The 16075-nt window shown below is 41.0% G+C and overlaps 1 protein-coding gene across 1 annotated transcript in view; it reads left to right on the top strand.

Annotated features, from left to right (window-relative positions):
* Positions 1-15139, top strand: part of CCDC148 (coiled-coil domain containing 148) — a 247270-nt gene extending 232131 nt beyond the window's left edge. The window contains exons 13-15 of the mRNA XM_046018376.1: positions 8180-8297; positions 10716-10856; positions 14993-15139. Coding sequence (XP_045874332.1) covers positions 8180-8297; positions 10716-10856; positions 14993-15139 — 406 coding nt within the window. The remainder of the gene's footprint in view (positions 1-8179; positions 8298-10715; positions 10857-14992) is intronic.
* Positions 15140-16075: the final 936 nt, after the last annotated feature.

Here is a 16075-nt window from a genome sequence, read left to right as displayed (position 1 = left end):
TTCAGATTTTGGCAGGAGGGGCACCTGAGTGGCTCAGTTGATTAGGTGACTGCCTTCAGCTCCAGTCATGATCTGGGGGTCCCAGAATGAAGATCCACATAAGGCTCCCTGCTCAGCGAAGAGCCTGCTTCTCCCTCTCCTTCTGCCTGGTGCTCTGTCTGCTTGTGTGCTCACTCTCTCTCTCGGTCAAAATATAAATAAAAAAAAGTTCTGGGGCCCTGGGTGGCTCAGTCGTTAAGCGTCTGCCTTCGGATCAGGTCATGATCCCGGATTCTGGGATCAAGTTCCACATTGGGCTCCCTGCACAGTGGGAAGTCTGCTTCTTCCTCTCTCACTTCCCCTGCCTGTGTTTTTGCACTGTCTGTCAAATAAATAAAGAAAATCTTTTTAAAAAATCCTTTAAGATTTTGGTAGGGAAGCAATGGGAGTAGTGTCACCTGGGAAGCACTGGTTTTCAATTAAGAAAAACTATTAAAAGAAGCAACCAAGAGTGATGTGAGATGGGGTTATATGCTCCAGTGAAGGGAATATTTCATCACTCACTTTGTTTAGACTTGCCAGTGTGTGATCAAAAAAATGACTTTTATTCTTGTTTTTAATTCTTTATAGAAGGTGCACCTCTTGAAATGTGATTAGAAAGGAGTGTGCTAGGCAAATTTTAAGGGTATGAAAGGATTACTGAAATCTAGAAGGGTTAGGAAAGGGTCAACAAGAGGAGGGCAAATAAATTATTGTAGAAATGTCTTTCCGGGGCACCTGGGTGGCTCAGTTGGTTAAGCTACTGCCTTTGGCTCAGGTCATGATCCTGGGGTTATGGGATTAAGTCCCGAGTCAGCCTCCCCCTGCACTGTGGGGAGTCTGCTTCTCACTCTCTCTCTCTGCCTGCCACTCCTCCTGCTTGTTCTCTCTCTCTGTGTCAAATGAATAAGTACAATCTTAAAAAAAAAAAAAAAAGGAAAAGAAAAAAATTTCTTTCTGCACTACTATGGGGGAAAGAACTAATATATTTGTGACATACTTTCAGTAACCCTCTCCCTACATCTTATCATGTATTCAACTCTGGATTCTAGGCTTCAGTCCTTGTTTCACTGCTGTTTATAAGACCGTACTTCTAACTCAAGTGAAGTCAGACATCAAGGTTGAAATTGATCACAGCAACCAGGAAAAACGTACTTCACTCTCTTTTGTGGGTTTTCACTTCCAGTGTGAGAAATATCCACCCCTTTGGAGCTACAAGAGTTATTTCCAAAGGAAGTGGCTCATACCCCCCACCCCCGATTTTATTTATTTATATGAGAGAAGAGAGAGAGAGAGAGAGAGAGCATGAAAGGGGAGAAGGTCAGAGGGAGAAGCAGACTCTCCATGGATCTGGGAGCCCAATGCAGGACTCAAGGCAGTCGCTCAACCAACTGAGCCACCCAGGTGCCCCATCATACCTCCTTTTTGACTCAAATGCTTTCAAGTATTTTCTTCCTTCTTTGAGTTTACTGAGTGTACCCTTTAAGTATCTCCAATAGCCTGATGTTTCAACTGTCATAGGATAACCAGTGCTTTGTCTATTGGGAAGAAAGGAATTGGCTCAGTAGCAGCCGTTCTCGCAACTGCTTGTCACTGACACTGGCCCAAGGCTGAGAGGGCCACTGGGGGTGGGGAAACCTGTCATTTGTGTGTGTAGGGTCATGGAGGGGGAGGAGAAGTTGAAGGATTCTGCTCTTGAAAGTCAGTAGCACCAAAGCAGGAATTTCTAGTTTGGATCAGTCCTGAGGCATATAACTGTGCTATTTGACACATGCAAACCGAAATCAGCCCTGTCTGGGTAGTAAGCTGTACCTGGTTTGGTCTTGATAACAATAGTCATGCAGAATCCCTCTAATCTGAATATTTTTTTTAAATTTATTTATTTGACAGACAGAGATCACAAGTGGGCGGAGAGGCAGGCAGAGAGAGAGGAGGAAGCAGGCTCCCCGCGGAGCAGAGACCCCGATGCGGGGCTCGGTCCCAGGACCCCGAGACCATGACCTGAGCCGAAGGCAGAGGCTTAACCCACTGAACCACCAGGCGCCCCCTAATCTGAATATTCATACTCTAATTCTCAAAATGTAGTCCTCAGGCCACCAGAATCAGTGTCACCTGGAAATATCTTATAAATGTAAAATTTCAGACCCCACATCATTACTACTGAATCAGAAACTCTGGAGGCGGTCCAGTGGTCTGGGCTTTAACAAGCCCTCCAAGCGATTCTGATAGCTCGAGCTAGGGAACCAGTGGGCCGGGGGGGTGGCTCTCAGGACTGACTGTACACTAGAATCACCTGGGGGGAACTTTTTATAAAATACCGATGCTTGAGCCCCACCGACACAACACCAGATTCTGATGTAATTAGTTTGACTTGGGACTTGGCATCAGAACTTTTTATAAGTTTCAGTGGTTCTAATGACTGTCATAGTTGAAGACCATCACTCTATAGCAATATAAGAAGGGACTAATTTAAGACTTTGTGATAAATAATTTATTAAGAACAATCTTATATATTTTATTAGAATGTTAAATTAGGCCTGCTTATTAAAAAAAAAAACACAAATACTGTAAGACTTGAGAGGGCAGGGATCTTCTTGGCCGAGTTTTAATTTTTCCCTGTTGTATCCTAGATCTGGGGACAGGGCTTGGTACACAGTAGGTGCTGAAATAACCACATGTTGACTAACTGAATCAATCAGTTAAAGAATAGAGTTCCAGTAACAACTTGTCTTTATACCTCACAAAGGAACCAGTAAGCGCTCTGAGCTGGAAGAATAGTCTCTATTTGGGGCTGGCGTAGGATCATCTCTTGGGTCTGTGGATACTCTGTGAATCCTCTTTGTTCTTTCCCCATGCCTCTCTGTACCAGGATGTCACTTCCCCGTATCACGATTCACATTCTATTGGCAGAAATTGGTCTCTGCTTTTGCCCCTAGACAGAATGCCCAGAGTGGAGTCTCATTGCCCGTATCATTAGAAGCATCCAGGGGCCTCTAATGAGCATCCAGTTATATTATTTTCCTTCTCTTCTCTGGGCTGGCTTCTCCTCCTTCTCCCTCAACCCTCCCCGCCCACCGTCTATCTCTTGACAGATGATGCCACCTGGCCTGCCTGTGTTTCGATCCATGGATTCTTCTCTGTTGGGGTACCCTATGGCTAAGAGAAGAGTTTCTCTCCCCTTGATGGGCAGAATGACTTTCTGAGTGGGTCTGAGCCAAAGATGGCTTTCCCAACAGGCAGGAAGAGGTTCAGCACGCTATTGCTCCAAGGCCTCTGGGAGCAGCACCCTGGCAGGTGTCTGTTCAAAGCGTTCTTGTTCAATAGTGAGTGAGCCACGTGACCTCAACACTAAGTAGCAAGTTTGCGCATAAACTGCCTTCAATTCAGTAGGGCAAATTACTTCCCTGAAAAAATTTCAGGGAGAATTCAATACTGGTTCCAGTACCCTGATTAAGACGTGTCTTAAGGTTGTTTTGTTTACAGCCTAAACTTTTGTCTTTTTTTATTGTAGATCCTGCCACTATAGGCTACCAACCCCCTCGGTCGCTACAGGTTTGTTTAGACTGAAATCACCTGGGCTCCAGACAGGAGGGAGGTCAAGGTTTAGTAAATAATATTTTGCCCAGTTTTCACTGAAGTTTTAACTGAAGTAAAGGGATGCTGCTACTAAGGTTCAAGGTGTTTCCAAGCCATTTGCATTTGTCCATTCATCTGTTCGAGAGCAGTACACAGATACAGAGTCTCCTAACCTTCCTCAGCTCTCCCTTTCCACATGAAAGCTTCCTGTCCCTTCAACTACTCAGGCCTGGAGGCTTAAAGAAAATCCTTCCCAGATTATTGTTAATGCCGGGCCTGATTCTGTAGCAGCTGTTGCTTTTGAACAATAGGATGCCTCTCCTCCTGGACAAGAAGCTGAAAATGCCCATTTTGCTACACTTCCAACCTCTGCAGACTCAGAGAGCATAAAACGGACTGAGGGATGGACTCAAGACTCCTGTTCGGGAATTCTGTGCACAACTTAAAGACTATTGAGTTTAGCCACTTCCTGACATTGACTTTCATAGCAACAGTTTAATTTGGAGAAAACCTGCCACCTCAAATAGCTAAAGGTATTTATGTGGAAAATTTTCCAAATGATTGACTTTACTGTGTTGCTATTTTCTTTCCCCATGAATATGTGAGTATTTGGCTTCCTCCCAGGAGTTTTTCTGCATCACTTCTCTTTAGGCAAAGAAAAGTTTCTATCCAGACTGGGAGAAGAAAGAGGCACCAAGAGTTTCCCCTTTTCAAGGGAATTATTATTTGAGTTTAAACCATAGCATCTGTATAAATGAAGAATTTCGGTATGTTGCCTGTTTGCTTAAATTTTCCCTGGCAAATCCTCAAGGTGGTCAGAGTAATCTTGATCATCCCTTCGGAGGCAACACAGGTGTGATGGGCTGCGAGCTCCCAGCAGCTTCCCTCATCCCTCTCCTCCCCATGGCAGCACCAGTCTTCTGAAGGGGTTGTCTCTAGTCCCTCACCCACCTCCACCTCATGGGCTCCGCTAATTCTTCAGCCACCTCTCTTCTGACTTCTCTTGCCAAGATCACCAATGACTCCCTCCTATTTCGTCCAGCGACCATTTGGTGTTACATCAGAACTTGCTGTATCATTTGACAGTGTTAATGTCATTTTCCTTCACTGCTTTGGCACCATTTCTCCCCTTCTCCTAGACAGTTTCCTCCTCTGTCCCTTTCCTAAATGTTTCCTTGGCAATCACTCCTAGACCTACTTTTCTTACTGCCCCACACTCTCTTCCTGATTGATACCATCTGCTCCATGGCTTGGATTCCATGCTGCTGATTAAGTTCCCCCATCTCTGTCTTCAGCCCAGATCTGTGGAGGCTGCTCTATGTTCCAACTGAACCTATTTTCCTTCTCTTCCCTGTTTTTCTAAGTTCCCAGATGTACTGAGGGACACCATTGCTCATTGTGCAAGAAAGAAAGGTTAACTCCTTTCTCTCTCTATCTCTTCTGCTTTCCCATAAAATAAACATTCCAATTTATTCGATTTCCTACATAAATTTTAAGTCCATGTCTTCTTCTTCAGTATCTCCTCAATATCTATCTCCTACCATTCCCTAGGTTAGGAAACTATCAGCTTGCCTGTGGATACTGCTCTCTGGTCTTGGCTCTTTACAATCCATGTCCATATTACAGGAGAGGTTTTTCTGATCACCCCATTTCCCTAATCAAGGCCCTCATGCTTGCAAAGCCCGAGATTGGCCTCTTCTGCCCCTCCAGCCTCGGCTCTTGGCACTCCGCACTTTGCATCGTTCACTTTTGGTCATCCTCTGGGGCCTTCATATGTTGTTTTCCCCTGCCTGGAACATTCTATTCTCTCCCCCTCTGCTCCTTTTTCAGGTCTGAAATTCAGAGAACTTCCTCTTGGGTCTCCCTTGAATGCCCCCACTCTGCCAAGGTGCCTCTCCCAAGGCCTATGACACATGGCCTCTCCAGAACTACCCCCCGCCCCCTTATCAAAATTGCCTGGGTCTTTGTATTCTCACTAGGTTGTCAGTTCTGTGAGGACAGAGCATGCCTCCCATGTTGAAATTATATCTCCAGTACCTGGCACAGTGGCTGATGCAGAACAGGTGCTCAGTAAACATTTATTGAATGAGCGAGTGAGCCTCAGAGTCAACCGTGAGCCAGGCCTCTTCAGACACAAGTCCAAATGCCTGATTCTCATTTGCAACTTCTTCCTCACTAGTCAAGCTCCCCTCACTGGAACAACTATTACTTTTTCACAGCAGACAAAACTCTGATGCAGACAAAGCAACCTATATATCCCAGAGGAAGAGAAACTTTTCAAAGGTTCTGAGGATTAGCATATGGTAATTATCAAATCCCAGGGTATCTTTTAATCGAACCTTCACAGTAGTTCCCTTAGCTTGTACTCAGTACATAAATTGAGTAGAACCTCATTAGGGAGGTTGTATCATGCCTTTAGTGAAAATGGGGAGAATGAGCAAGAGCTTCCCATGACGTGGAGGCCTTGGAGAAAGGGAGCAATATGGTTCGTAGCTCCTTTAATCTGTGTATCTGACCACCGACTCCTGATATGGGAGATGAGGAGGACAGCCATGGCCGTCAGAGGAGTTTAGGATCTACCTTCTAAATCCCACTGTGGGTTTTGTACTCTGCATGTGTCTACTGCATGCTTCCCTCCTCTCCTCTCCTATGCTGCTGCTGCTTTAATATCAGCCTCAGGAGCAGCCTGATTTTAAAGAATTTTTCCTCCCCAGGAGCAAATCTTCCTGAAGGAACCAAGGGACTGCCAGGCTCAGCCTGCCAGTACTTCCCTGGGCTCCTCTTTCATTCACTCACCCGCCTCAAACGACACAGCTTCAGATGCCTCACTCTGTTCTAGCCACCTTGAACTCTTCCTTTCAAAGGACTGTGACCAGTAAGGCAAGCAAGGCGCCCAGGGGGCAAAACTTAAAAGTTACCTACTCTCAGATGCCAACCCAGTGTTTGCGTGGGCCTGAGTGTGAGCGCCCTTCTTGGCTCACCCTTGTCCTGGCTCTGTCTGCCAGGAAGGCCAGCCTGCCCTCCACTACCATGTCTCTCCAAATGCTAATCCTTGAGACCCAGCTCAGATGCTACCTCCTCCCTAAAGCTCTTGCTGAAGCCTCCCACTCCTTCCCACAACCTTGCAAATCCCAGTGGACCTTTTTTGTACCTCTCTGAAGGCACTACCTTGACTACTTCTTAGGCCTGTCTTTTTGTCTCTATATTAAACTACAAGTGTCTAAGAGCTGTCTTTTTCTTGATGTGCTTATAATATCTAGCACAGGGGAAGCACACAGCAGGTATTCGTGACAGTGAGGGGAGTGGAACAATCAAGGGGAGAAGAGAGAAGAGCAGTGTGGCTAATAGCAGGGGGGTGGGAGGGTCAGGGCCAGCGGGAGGTCTGGGGCCGGTCTGCCTGGGTTTGATCTCTGGATCTGCCACTTGCTGGGTGTGAGAACATGGGCAGGTTACATCACCAGTCTATACCTCCATTTCTTTGTCTTTAAAACGGGATCAACACTGGTACCCCAACATCAGGTTGCGGTGAAGTCTGAGCTAAGACACACAGAGCACTTAGCAACAGAGTTGATGCGTAGTGAACAGCTACCTCAGTAAACCTCAAGAGCCAGAATTAAATAGGTCTAGTGAGGGTTCATCTGTGGAAAATGCAGGTATACACACTCAAGGCAAAGCACATTTGTGACTGATGTCTTAAAGTTAAATCTAAACCATCAATAATGGAAGACAGAGGCAATGACCTCATACTCCCTTGAGAACCCAAGTGTCTACTTTTTTAGAAAAGACAAATCTCATTCCTAAAATTCAATAGAAGAGTGGCTTGGGCAAGAAGATGGGAAGGAGGCTGTCTAAAAAAGGCAGCAAAAGAGGGTCAGATGAGCTTGGAGGTATTGAAATGTTCTCTGGGTTAGTATCTGCTGATTTTAAGGAGAATAGAAACAATGCTAAGGGAAAAATCATGTTTTTGCTGCCATCTACAGTCAAAGTGCAATTTTTAAACTTAACACACACACACACACACACACACACACACACACACATCCAAAAAGGGCATTCTTGACAGAATGAGTGATAATATAGACAAAGTCTGGTTTAAGTTTCAGTAATTTGGCATGTTATTACAGCATTTTATTTACTACTCTTTCTAAAAGTATGATGTTTAACTAGTAACAGAGCCTTTTTAACATCTCAAACTGTGGTAGAACTGCTCTTCAGAAAACGGCTGGAATAATCACTCAGCAGTGAGACTGTCATCTGCTGGGTCAGATTAGCTGCAGCTGTGGCAGGCGACGGACAGTTCGAGAGTCAATACAATGATTTCAGCGATGAAAGAGATGGATTGGATTTTACCCTACGTTTTCCTAGCCCCTGATCTGCAGTGCTCTGGTTCCTAGAATTGCTGTAGCCTGCATTTTATGCCCATGTATTTGATTGTGTGGCTGTGAGAAATCAACCAGAAGCAAGTTAGAACAAATTCTGGCCACGATGTCACCTCGGACATGCCTCCTGCCCCTATGCTCCTATCCATATAATTTCCACAATCATTATGATATTTTCCTAACATCCTTCTGCCTTATTTTTAAAGGGTTAAATATAGACAAGAATTACTGGAAAAGCGTTTGATGGAGAAAAAAGAAGTGGCCCTTCGAGACGCTCATGAAGAAGAGGAGAGAGAGAGGCGTCTAGAAGCCCTTAGGAAACAGGTGTTTTTAATTTGGAAATTTTCATGGGTGGTTTCTGAGTGTCCTTCATAACATTATTAGTAGGCTTAGATCACAAATTCTGTGATATAAAATGTAACTTTTCCAAATTGGGACACTGATATTCACTCCTGGGAGCAATTAGGTTTATGTTGAACGATTTCCAGTTTCTTAGTGTATTAAAATAACTTCATCAGCATCTTTCAAAAAGCTCTCCCAAGATTTAAATGCATCTGTATTACCTCTAGTTTAATGGCTGAAGAGTATCCATTTACAGAAGTGAAACTCTACATCTACCAGAAGGATTTTATGCTCTCAAAAAACCTGGGGGAGCCAGAGCAAGGTAATCTTCTTTGCAGTAGGAACCTCTGTTTGGAAATACCCTATAGTTAGCAAACATGCAAAAAACCACTTTTTAAAACTTCTGTGAGCTAATTAAAGTCTCCCATTGCTTTGCCTAGTGAAAATAGGCAAAAGTTTTTAGAGAGGAGACGGCAAAAGCAGGAATTTAAGAATTTGAGAAATGTGATAAAATAGTTTTACTTGGTAATTTTTCAGGGGTTTTAATCTGAAAATAATTAGCTCAAATCATAATCTCCAAAGTCCATTGACACCATTTCCTGGCTGAGAGGAAAATGACTATCTCATTTCCCTTCCATGTCTGTGGAGGAAACATGGAATCTTGAATAAGAACTTGGCCTCCAGTGTCCCTCAAACCTGGTACAACCTGGCTCGGTCCTTATTGGCAGAGGAAGCTTGGATTTTTTACCTAACTTCCCTAAGCTTCCTTTCCTCCTCTGAAAGATGGGACTAATGATAGTACCTGCCCCATAGGTTTGCAGTAATGTGTGTTCATATTTTCTTTTAAAGATTTTATTTATTTATTTGACACACAGAGAGAGATCACAAGCAGGCAGAGAGGCAGGCAGAGAGAGAGAGGGGGAAGCAGGCTCCCTGATGAGCAGAAAGCCCAATGTAGGACTCGATCCCTGGACCCTGAGATCATGACCTGAGCTGAAGACAGAGGCTTAACCCACTGAGCTACCCAGGTGCCCAATTTGTGTTCATATTTTAAAATTAATACTAAGTATAAAGCCCTTTTCTAAATGTTCTTAGGCTTTATCTCACTTACTCTCTACAGCAACTCCATGATGTATGTATTATTTCTATTTTATAGCAATATTCCTGTTTTATAGAAGAGGAAACTGAGGAGGCATAGGTTCCCCAAAGTCACATAGCTAGTAACTGTCAGACTGGATTCAAACTGAGGAGGTCTAGTTAAATGGCATCGTTTAGGGGAAGTGTTAATGCATATAACTATTATATCATCTTCCTTGATAAAATAGTTGACAGAAATAAATTCAAAGCATAGGAACCTAAGACCTGTCATCCTAGATTCAACAAAGGTTAAATTACTCTATCATTAGCAAATAATTATTCCTGGGGACAAAACTTTAATGTCACTATTTCTAAACACATTCTTGTTCACAATATAACTTCGATAACTAGGGAGTCCATCTAATTAGAATTCTTCCCATCTGTGAACTCTTTGAAAGAGGAAATATCTGTGCCCATTACCTGTAATCAGTGTTTAGAACTATAGTATTAGACATTTTGGCTAGGAAACCTATAATAATTAAAGTACGTTCAACTCAGTTATGTCATTACGGTTTCTAAATAGCATTAAAAATGCCATTTTCTTAATGCTAATTCTTGACTTTAAGAATTAACAGGCAGGTGTTACTAATGGTGCATATAATTCACAAAATTAGTGGCTTCTTTTCATTAGGATACAGGTTTGAATGATTTCAATTACCATAAAGGACAAGGGCATTTATGTTAAAATGACTATACAGTTTTTCAGTAGAAGGGAAAACAATGGTTTACAACAATCACTGGAACTCTAGTTATTTACACAATGGCATTCACCCATCTTGCCCAATGATGCCAACACAACTCAACTTAACCCCTTAATAATATATTCTAGATTGAGCTTGATCAGATTAAACTTCCTAGAAAGTTCACGGGATTGTTACCATGGTCATATGTTGCTAGTGGTTAAAAGTCAATGTTTTTTACTTTTGGTTACTTTTAGGGTAGTTTAATATGTAGGTTTTCTAGGTCAGATTTCCTCTTAGTACCAGAAATATAAATTTTTATCTAAATTTAATCGTAACTAATTATTCAATCAGTAGCAAACAATATATGTCATGGCCTTTTAACATATATATTTTTTAAAACCATTAACTCCTTCATGGATTTCTAGGACTGGCCTGGTTTAATATTCTGTCTGCCCTTCCTTCTTAGGTTTTATCTTCCTTAAAGTCAGGAAATTTTATTAGACATTAAACATTAATAGTGTTCCCCAGAAGTAGTTAGCTTGTATCTTAATCCAAGTAGCTGTGCTTTTTCTTATTTTAGGTTGCTATTGTCGCTCAGTTTGACCCTGTTAGAATGATGTCAGATACAACAGCATCGAAAGCAAGGATGGGTATTGGAATTGAAGAAGAATTTATTCTTCAAAAGCCACTCTTTACATTGAATACATACAATGAATACCAGGTAATTATGGGAATTAGCATGGTTGATGCAAGAGCCATGACGATAAGATTTATGGAATTGTGTGTTTTGGGTTTCAGATTATTTTCAATATTTACACTTGAATGCCACATGGATTAACATAATTTTTACTGCTAAATGATAGCACACAATCACTGCCCAATTCGTAATGTTATAAAATAGTTGATAGGTGACTGTGGAATAGTTTATCTGAACATATGAATCTGTCACTGAAAATTATTTTTTATTTTAAAAAATATTTTATTTATTTATTTGTCAGAGAGATAGAGAGAGTACAGGCAGGGAGAGTGGCAGGTAGAGGCAGAGGAAGAAGCAGGCTCCCCACAGAGCAAGGAGCCCAATGTGGGACTCAATCCTGGGACCCTGGGACCCGAGCTGAAGGCAGCCATTTAACCGACTGAGCCACCCAGGCATCCCAAAAATTATTTTTTTAATTTACATTTTTATGTTAAAAATTATTTTTAAAGCTTGTAAACTTTAAAGTTGTATTAATATTGTATTTTGTTTAAATGTTTCTCTATCATTTGGAATTTGTTTAAAATCACAATATAAGTCCTATTAAAGTAACAACTGATGATAAAGCAAGGGGAGCGTTCAGAAATTAAAATGAAGATAATACATCAGAGCTAGTGATAAAAGAAATCATTTTCTGTGGAAAAGTATTAAGGTGTATTTAACCATTTCCAGGAACTTCTGACTCCTTTTAGTCTGTTACCGAGAAAGGATCTTAAAAAGTCTTTTTGGATGGATGGATGGAAGGCAGGAGGGAAGGCAGATGAATGAATGGATATCACTGAAATTAAGGGAGAAAGTAATTCCCCCTAGTTTATTAATTTTACAAATCTAAAGAGTGCAGCTCAATATTTAATTATTTAAAAAGTAAGAAACTGCATCCATTCACCCACTGACAAATTGAGTGTGCCTCTTTGTGAACAATTCATTTATTAATTGGACAAATATTTATGGAAACATACAGTGTCTCTGGCATTGTGGAGTTGCCAGAGCTGCATTCCAAATAGGATGGACTTATTCTCTTGGAGGAAGTGAGCAGGGTAGCTGGGTTGGGAGGGAAAGTAGCCTGTCTGGCAATAATGCCCCTGGGGTGAGACTACCTCCCTGGTGGAGGTCTAAGGGCTGCGCTGGTAAGCAGAAGGGAACCCATGGAAACGCTGACTAGGTAAGTCAAAGTGTCAAAGAAGAAACTAATCTACCTCTTAGGTGAGGATTCTCAGCAGCAGTAACAAAATTTACTCTAGGTGATTTAAACTAAAAACAAAAATAGGTTGGGAGGAGGGGTAGGGTAAAAGGAAAGGGATTCCTTATAAGGATATAAGTGTGTCTCCAGAAGCCAAAGCAGGGAGGGCAGCTGGGGTTGGCAAAGAATTGGTCAGAAACTGGAAAACTTTCAGGTACTTGGGCTGAGGCAATTAAGGGTTTCACCAAGCAGAGGAGGGCAGAAAGGGGCCCTTACTGGCATGTCTTCACTGTAAAGTGAGCGGCAGGGGTGGGTGCTGGGAGATGAGACTGGAAACCTAGATTAGGGTCAGAATGAAAAGTACAGAAGCTCTAGATTGCTAAGACTTTATCTTTTGAGCACAGGCGAGACTCAGAAGCAGGTGAATTATATAATCAGATATGTGTTAGCAACATGTCCTGGATAGAAAATTGGTGGGTTTGGGGGTCAGACCCTTTTCAGGTGGCAGAGGACGGAGGGGCATGAATGGCTTTGTCTGAGAGGAGGAAGTAACGATACCAAGCTAGGCAGCAAGTGATACTGAGGAGAGCCTGCATTTTGGATTCAAATCCACATCCGCTATTTACTGGCTATGTGAACTTGTGTAAGCTATTAACATCTTTATGTCTTGTTTACTTCATCTGTAAAATAATAATTTGTAAAGTTCTTATGAGGATTAGGATAATAAATGTCAATTGCCTAGGATATTGCCTGGCACCTAGAAGTAATTCAGTAAATTATAATCATTAGTTGTGGCTGCCATTAACCATATAAGAATACAGAAGTAAAAACAGACTTAGGGAGAAAGAGAATTTGTTTTATTCCTGTCATGTTTAGGGTGAAGATGTCTAGAACACATTTACGAGAAACTGATTGGCTGCTTCTGGGGAGGCGAATTGGGGAAATGAAGGTCAGCTTTCGAGAGAGATCTCCATTTCACTTCATCTGTTTTAAAAATAAAATAATGAGGGGCACCTGAGTGGCTCAGTGGGTTAAGCCTCTGCCTTTGGCTCAGGTCAATATCTCACGATCCTGGGATCGAGCCCCACATCAGACTCTCTGCTTAGCAGGGAGCCTGCTTTCCCCTCTCTCTGCCTGCTTCTCTGCCTACTTGTTAACTCTTTCTCTGTCAAATAAATAAATAAAATATTTAAAAAAATAAAATAAAATAATGAGACATTTTAAACTTCACAAACCAGAAGCTGAGAAGACAGGTGAATTCAGGAGATAATTAGGAAGCACACAGGTGGAGCCTGAATTCTTGGACGTGGATGAGGGTGGCCACGGAGACTGTATCCAGAAGAGACACCGGGTGGAAGGATCAACTACGTTGCTTCTCAGACACAAATCTCTGTATTTTTGACTTGCATGCTTCATTGTCTCTCATTTCTGTCCCCTTTAGTTGCCAGAGTCTCTTGATTCTTCCCTTCATCGTGTTTTTGACAGTTCTTTCTTCCTTGCTGCCAGCCAAGTTTAGGCACTTATTACTTCATGGGTAGACCACTGTAGTAGACTGCTACTCCATTGTTCTACCCGAACCGCCCTGGTCCCAAATTGACCTATTTCACCTCTGAATTTGCATGTGCCTTCCTTTCCTGCTCTGTTTTCCTCCCCACTCTGCTTTGTAGAAGAATAGGGTGGACATCACAGTTAGCTCAAGTGCTGTTGCTTACCTGAGGTCATCCTAGTCTCACCTGCATGGGGAAATGCACCTCTGTGTTCTTCTATTCTTGGAACATCAGTCACATGGGCCACATGAGCTGTAGTTATCTGTACACATTCTTATTACCCCTGTTAGCTTAAGAGCTTCTTAAAGGAGGGGCTGCTTTCAACAGCTTATTATCCCATCCTCTAGGGGAACTTCAAGTCCATGTAAAATGCCTCATTAACTAAAATCCATATGTGGTTACCTTATCATAGCAAGCAGTGTCTGTTGACATTTAATATTCATAGAAGAAGGCGAAGAGGAAAAAGGCCCAATCAGCTATAAATGAAAATAGAAATTGAGCTACTCATATTTCAATTCCCACTTAGAATCACATTGGTGGAAACATTTTCTAATCCTGCTTGAAATAGAAATCCAGCCTTGGATGGAGAGTTTGATTGATTTTGTTGTTGTTGTTGTTTTTAAAGTAGGGGCCATGTGTTTAAACATAATTTACATATTGCTGAATGATGGAGAAATTGATGTTTGAAGACCAGTGTATAAGGTTGTGGTTTAGATTTATTTTAAACAATGATTGTCTTTATTTTCTAATTCTAGCAATCAATAATTGATCAGTGACTAGTACTGAAAGTAAGTTTTTTTTACCCCATTTTTAAATAATTTCAGTGAGTTTTTTTTTTTTTTTGGACGAATTTGGCATGATATTCCCTATACCTTACATTGGAAACCAGGGATACACTGGAAAATAATAATGCCAAGAAGATTTGGACATTTCCTTTTCTTCTCTTTTTCTTTTTTTTAAATTTAATTTGTGTGTGTTACCTTTCTTTTTTTAAAAATATTTATTTATTTATTTGAGAGAGAGAGAGAGAGAGCATGAATGAGCCCAAGCAGGGAGAGGGGCAGAGGGAGAGGGAGAGAGAGAATCCACAGCAGACTCCCCAACTCGGAGCTCTATCCCAAGACACTGAGATCATGACCTGAGCCAAAATCAAGAGTTGGCCACTTAACCAACCAAACAACTCAGGTGCCCCTGGACATTTCCAGTAAAAAACAAACAAAATCCAATAGAATATAGTCACTGTAAATACCAAGTTTATAGTCATGTATCCAGAAAAAAAAACAAGTTAAACAGCTTGAGGAAATATGAAACAAAATAATAAAATGTAATTTAGTTCAATGAATTGCTACTTATTTAAATGTATTTTATTTCTACAGATAATTTCTGACCCTAGACTCCGTTTTGAGTTAGCGCTTCGAGAAGCTGGACTTCATAAAACATTTTATGCCAAAGAGATATTACCAAAAATCAGTCCTCAAAAACCTCCAAGAAAGGACATGGAGTCTACTGTATTTAAAATCTAGTTCATCTGCAAATCCTATTATATGTAAACAAGATTTTTCTTTGAAAACCTTTATATGGATAACAATTACTACTTTGTAAAAATTTTTAAATATCAGACATAGAAATCAAAGCATTAATTAAAACAACTTTGTCTTTTATGACTCAGAATTTCATGCACTATTTCTCATATCTTTGTTATGTCTAATAGTACTAAATTCAACAAGATTATGAAATAATTATGACACATATGATACATGTTTTATCATTTAGTAAATTGCATATTGGAGATTGCATTGTCCCATGAAAAAAGCTCAAAATAACCATTTGCAAGAATTATAATTTATGTTGCTACTATCTGCTAACGTTCATTTCTGCTTTTATTTCAGAATTTGACTTTTTAATTATGGAAGCTCCATTATCATTAATACTTCTATTATTTCTTGATTATTATAAAAGGAGACTCAACCTTTCTCTAAATTTAGAAACCAATTTGGTATACCATGTTTATTGCAAACCAATCATCCAATTTCATTTTGCAAATTAGCCTGTAAAAATGAGTTAGAAATTAGAAACAGCATTTCAAGCATGGGAATATCTGTTTTGGCTTGGGAAAAAATGTATTTGTGTGGTTGTTTAGAAGGAGTATTTTAAAATTTATAATTTAAATGCTATCAAAAATTCCAAATTATCTATGTAAGATCTACATAGTATTATAGATAAGGAGCATTTTTTTAAAAAAGATTTATTTATTTTTAGAGAGAGAATCTCAAGCAGACTCTCCACTGAGAACAGAGCCCACTGCAAGGCTTGATCCCACAACCCTCAGATCATAATGTGAGCCTAAATTAAGAGATTATGCTGAGTGAAATAAGTCAAGCAGACAGAGTCAATTATGATATGGTTTCACTTACTTGTGGAGCATAAGGAATAACACAGAAGATACTGAGAGATAGAGA

The sequence above is a fragment of the Meles meles genome, chromosome 9 (assembly GCF_922984935.1).
Source record: "Meles meles chromosome 9, mMelMel3.1 paternal haplotype, whole genome shotgun sequence".
Lineage (NCBI taxonomy): Eukaryota > Metazoa > Chordata > Mammalia > Carnivora > Mustelidae > Meles > Meles meles.
This window is presented reverse-complemented; position numbering and strand designations above follow the sequence as displayed.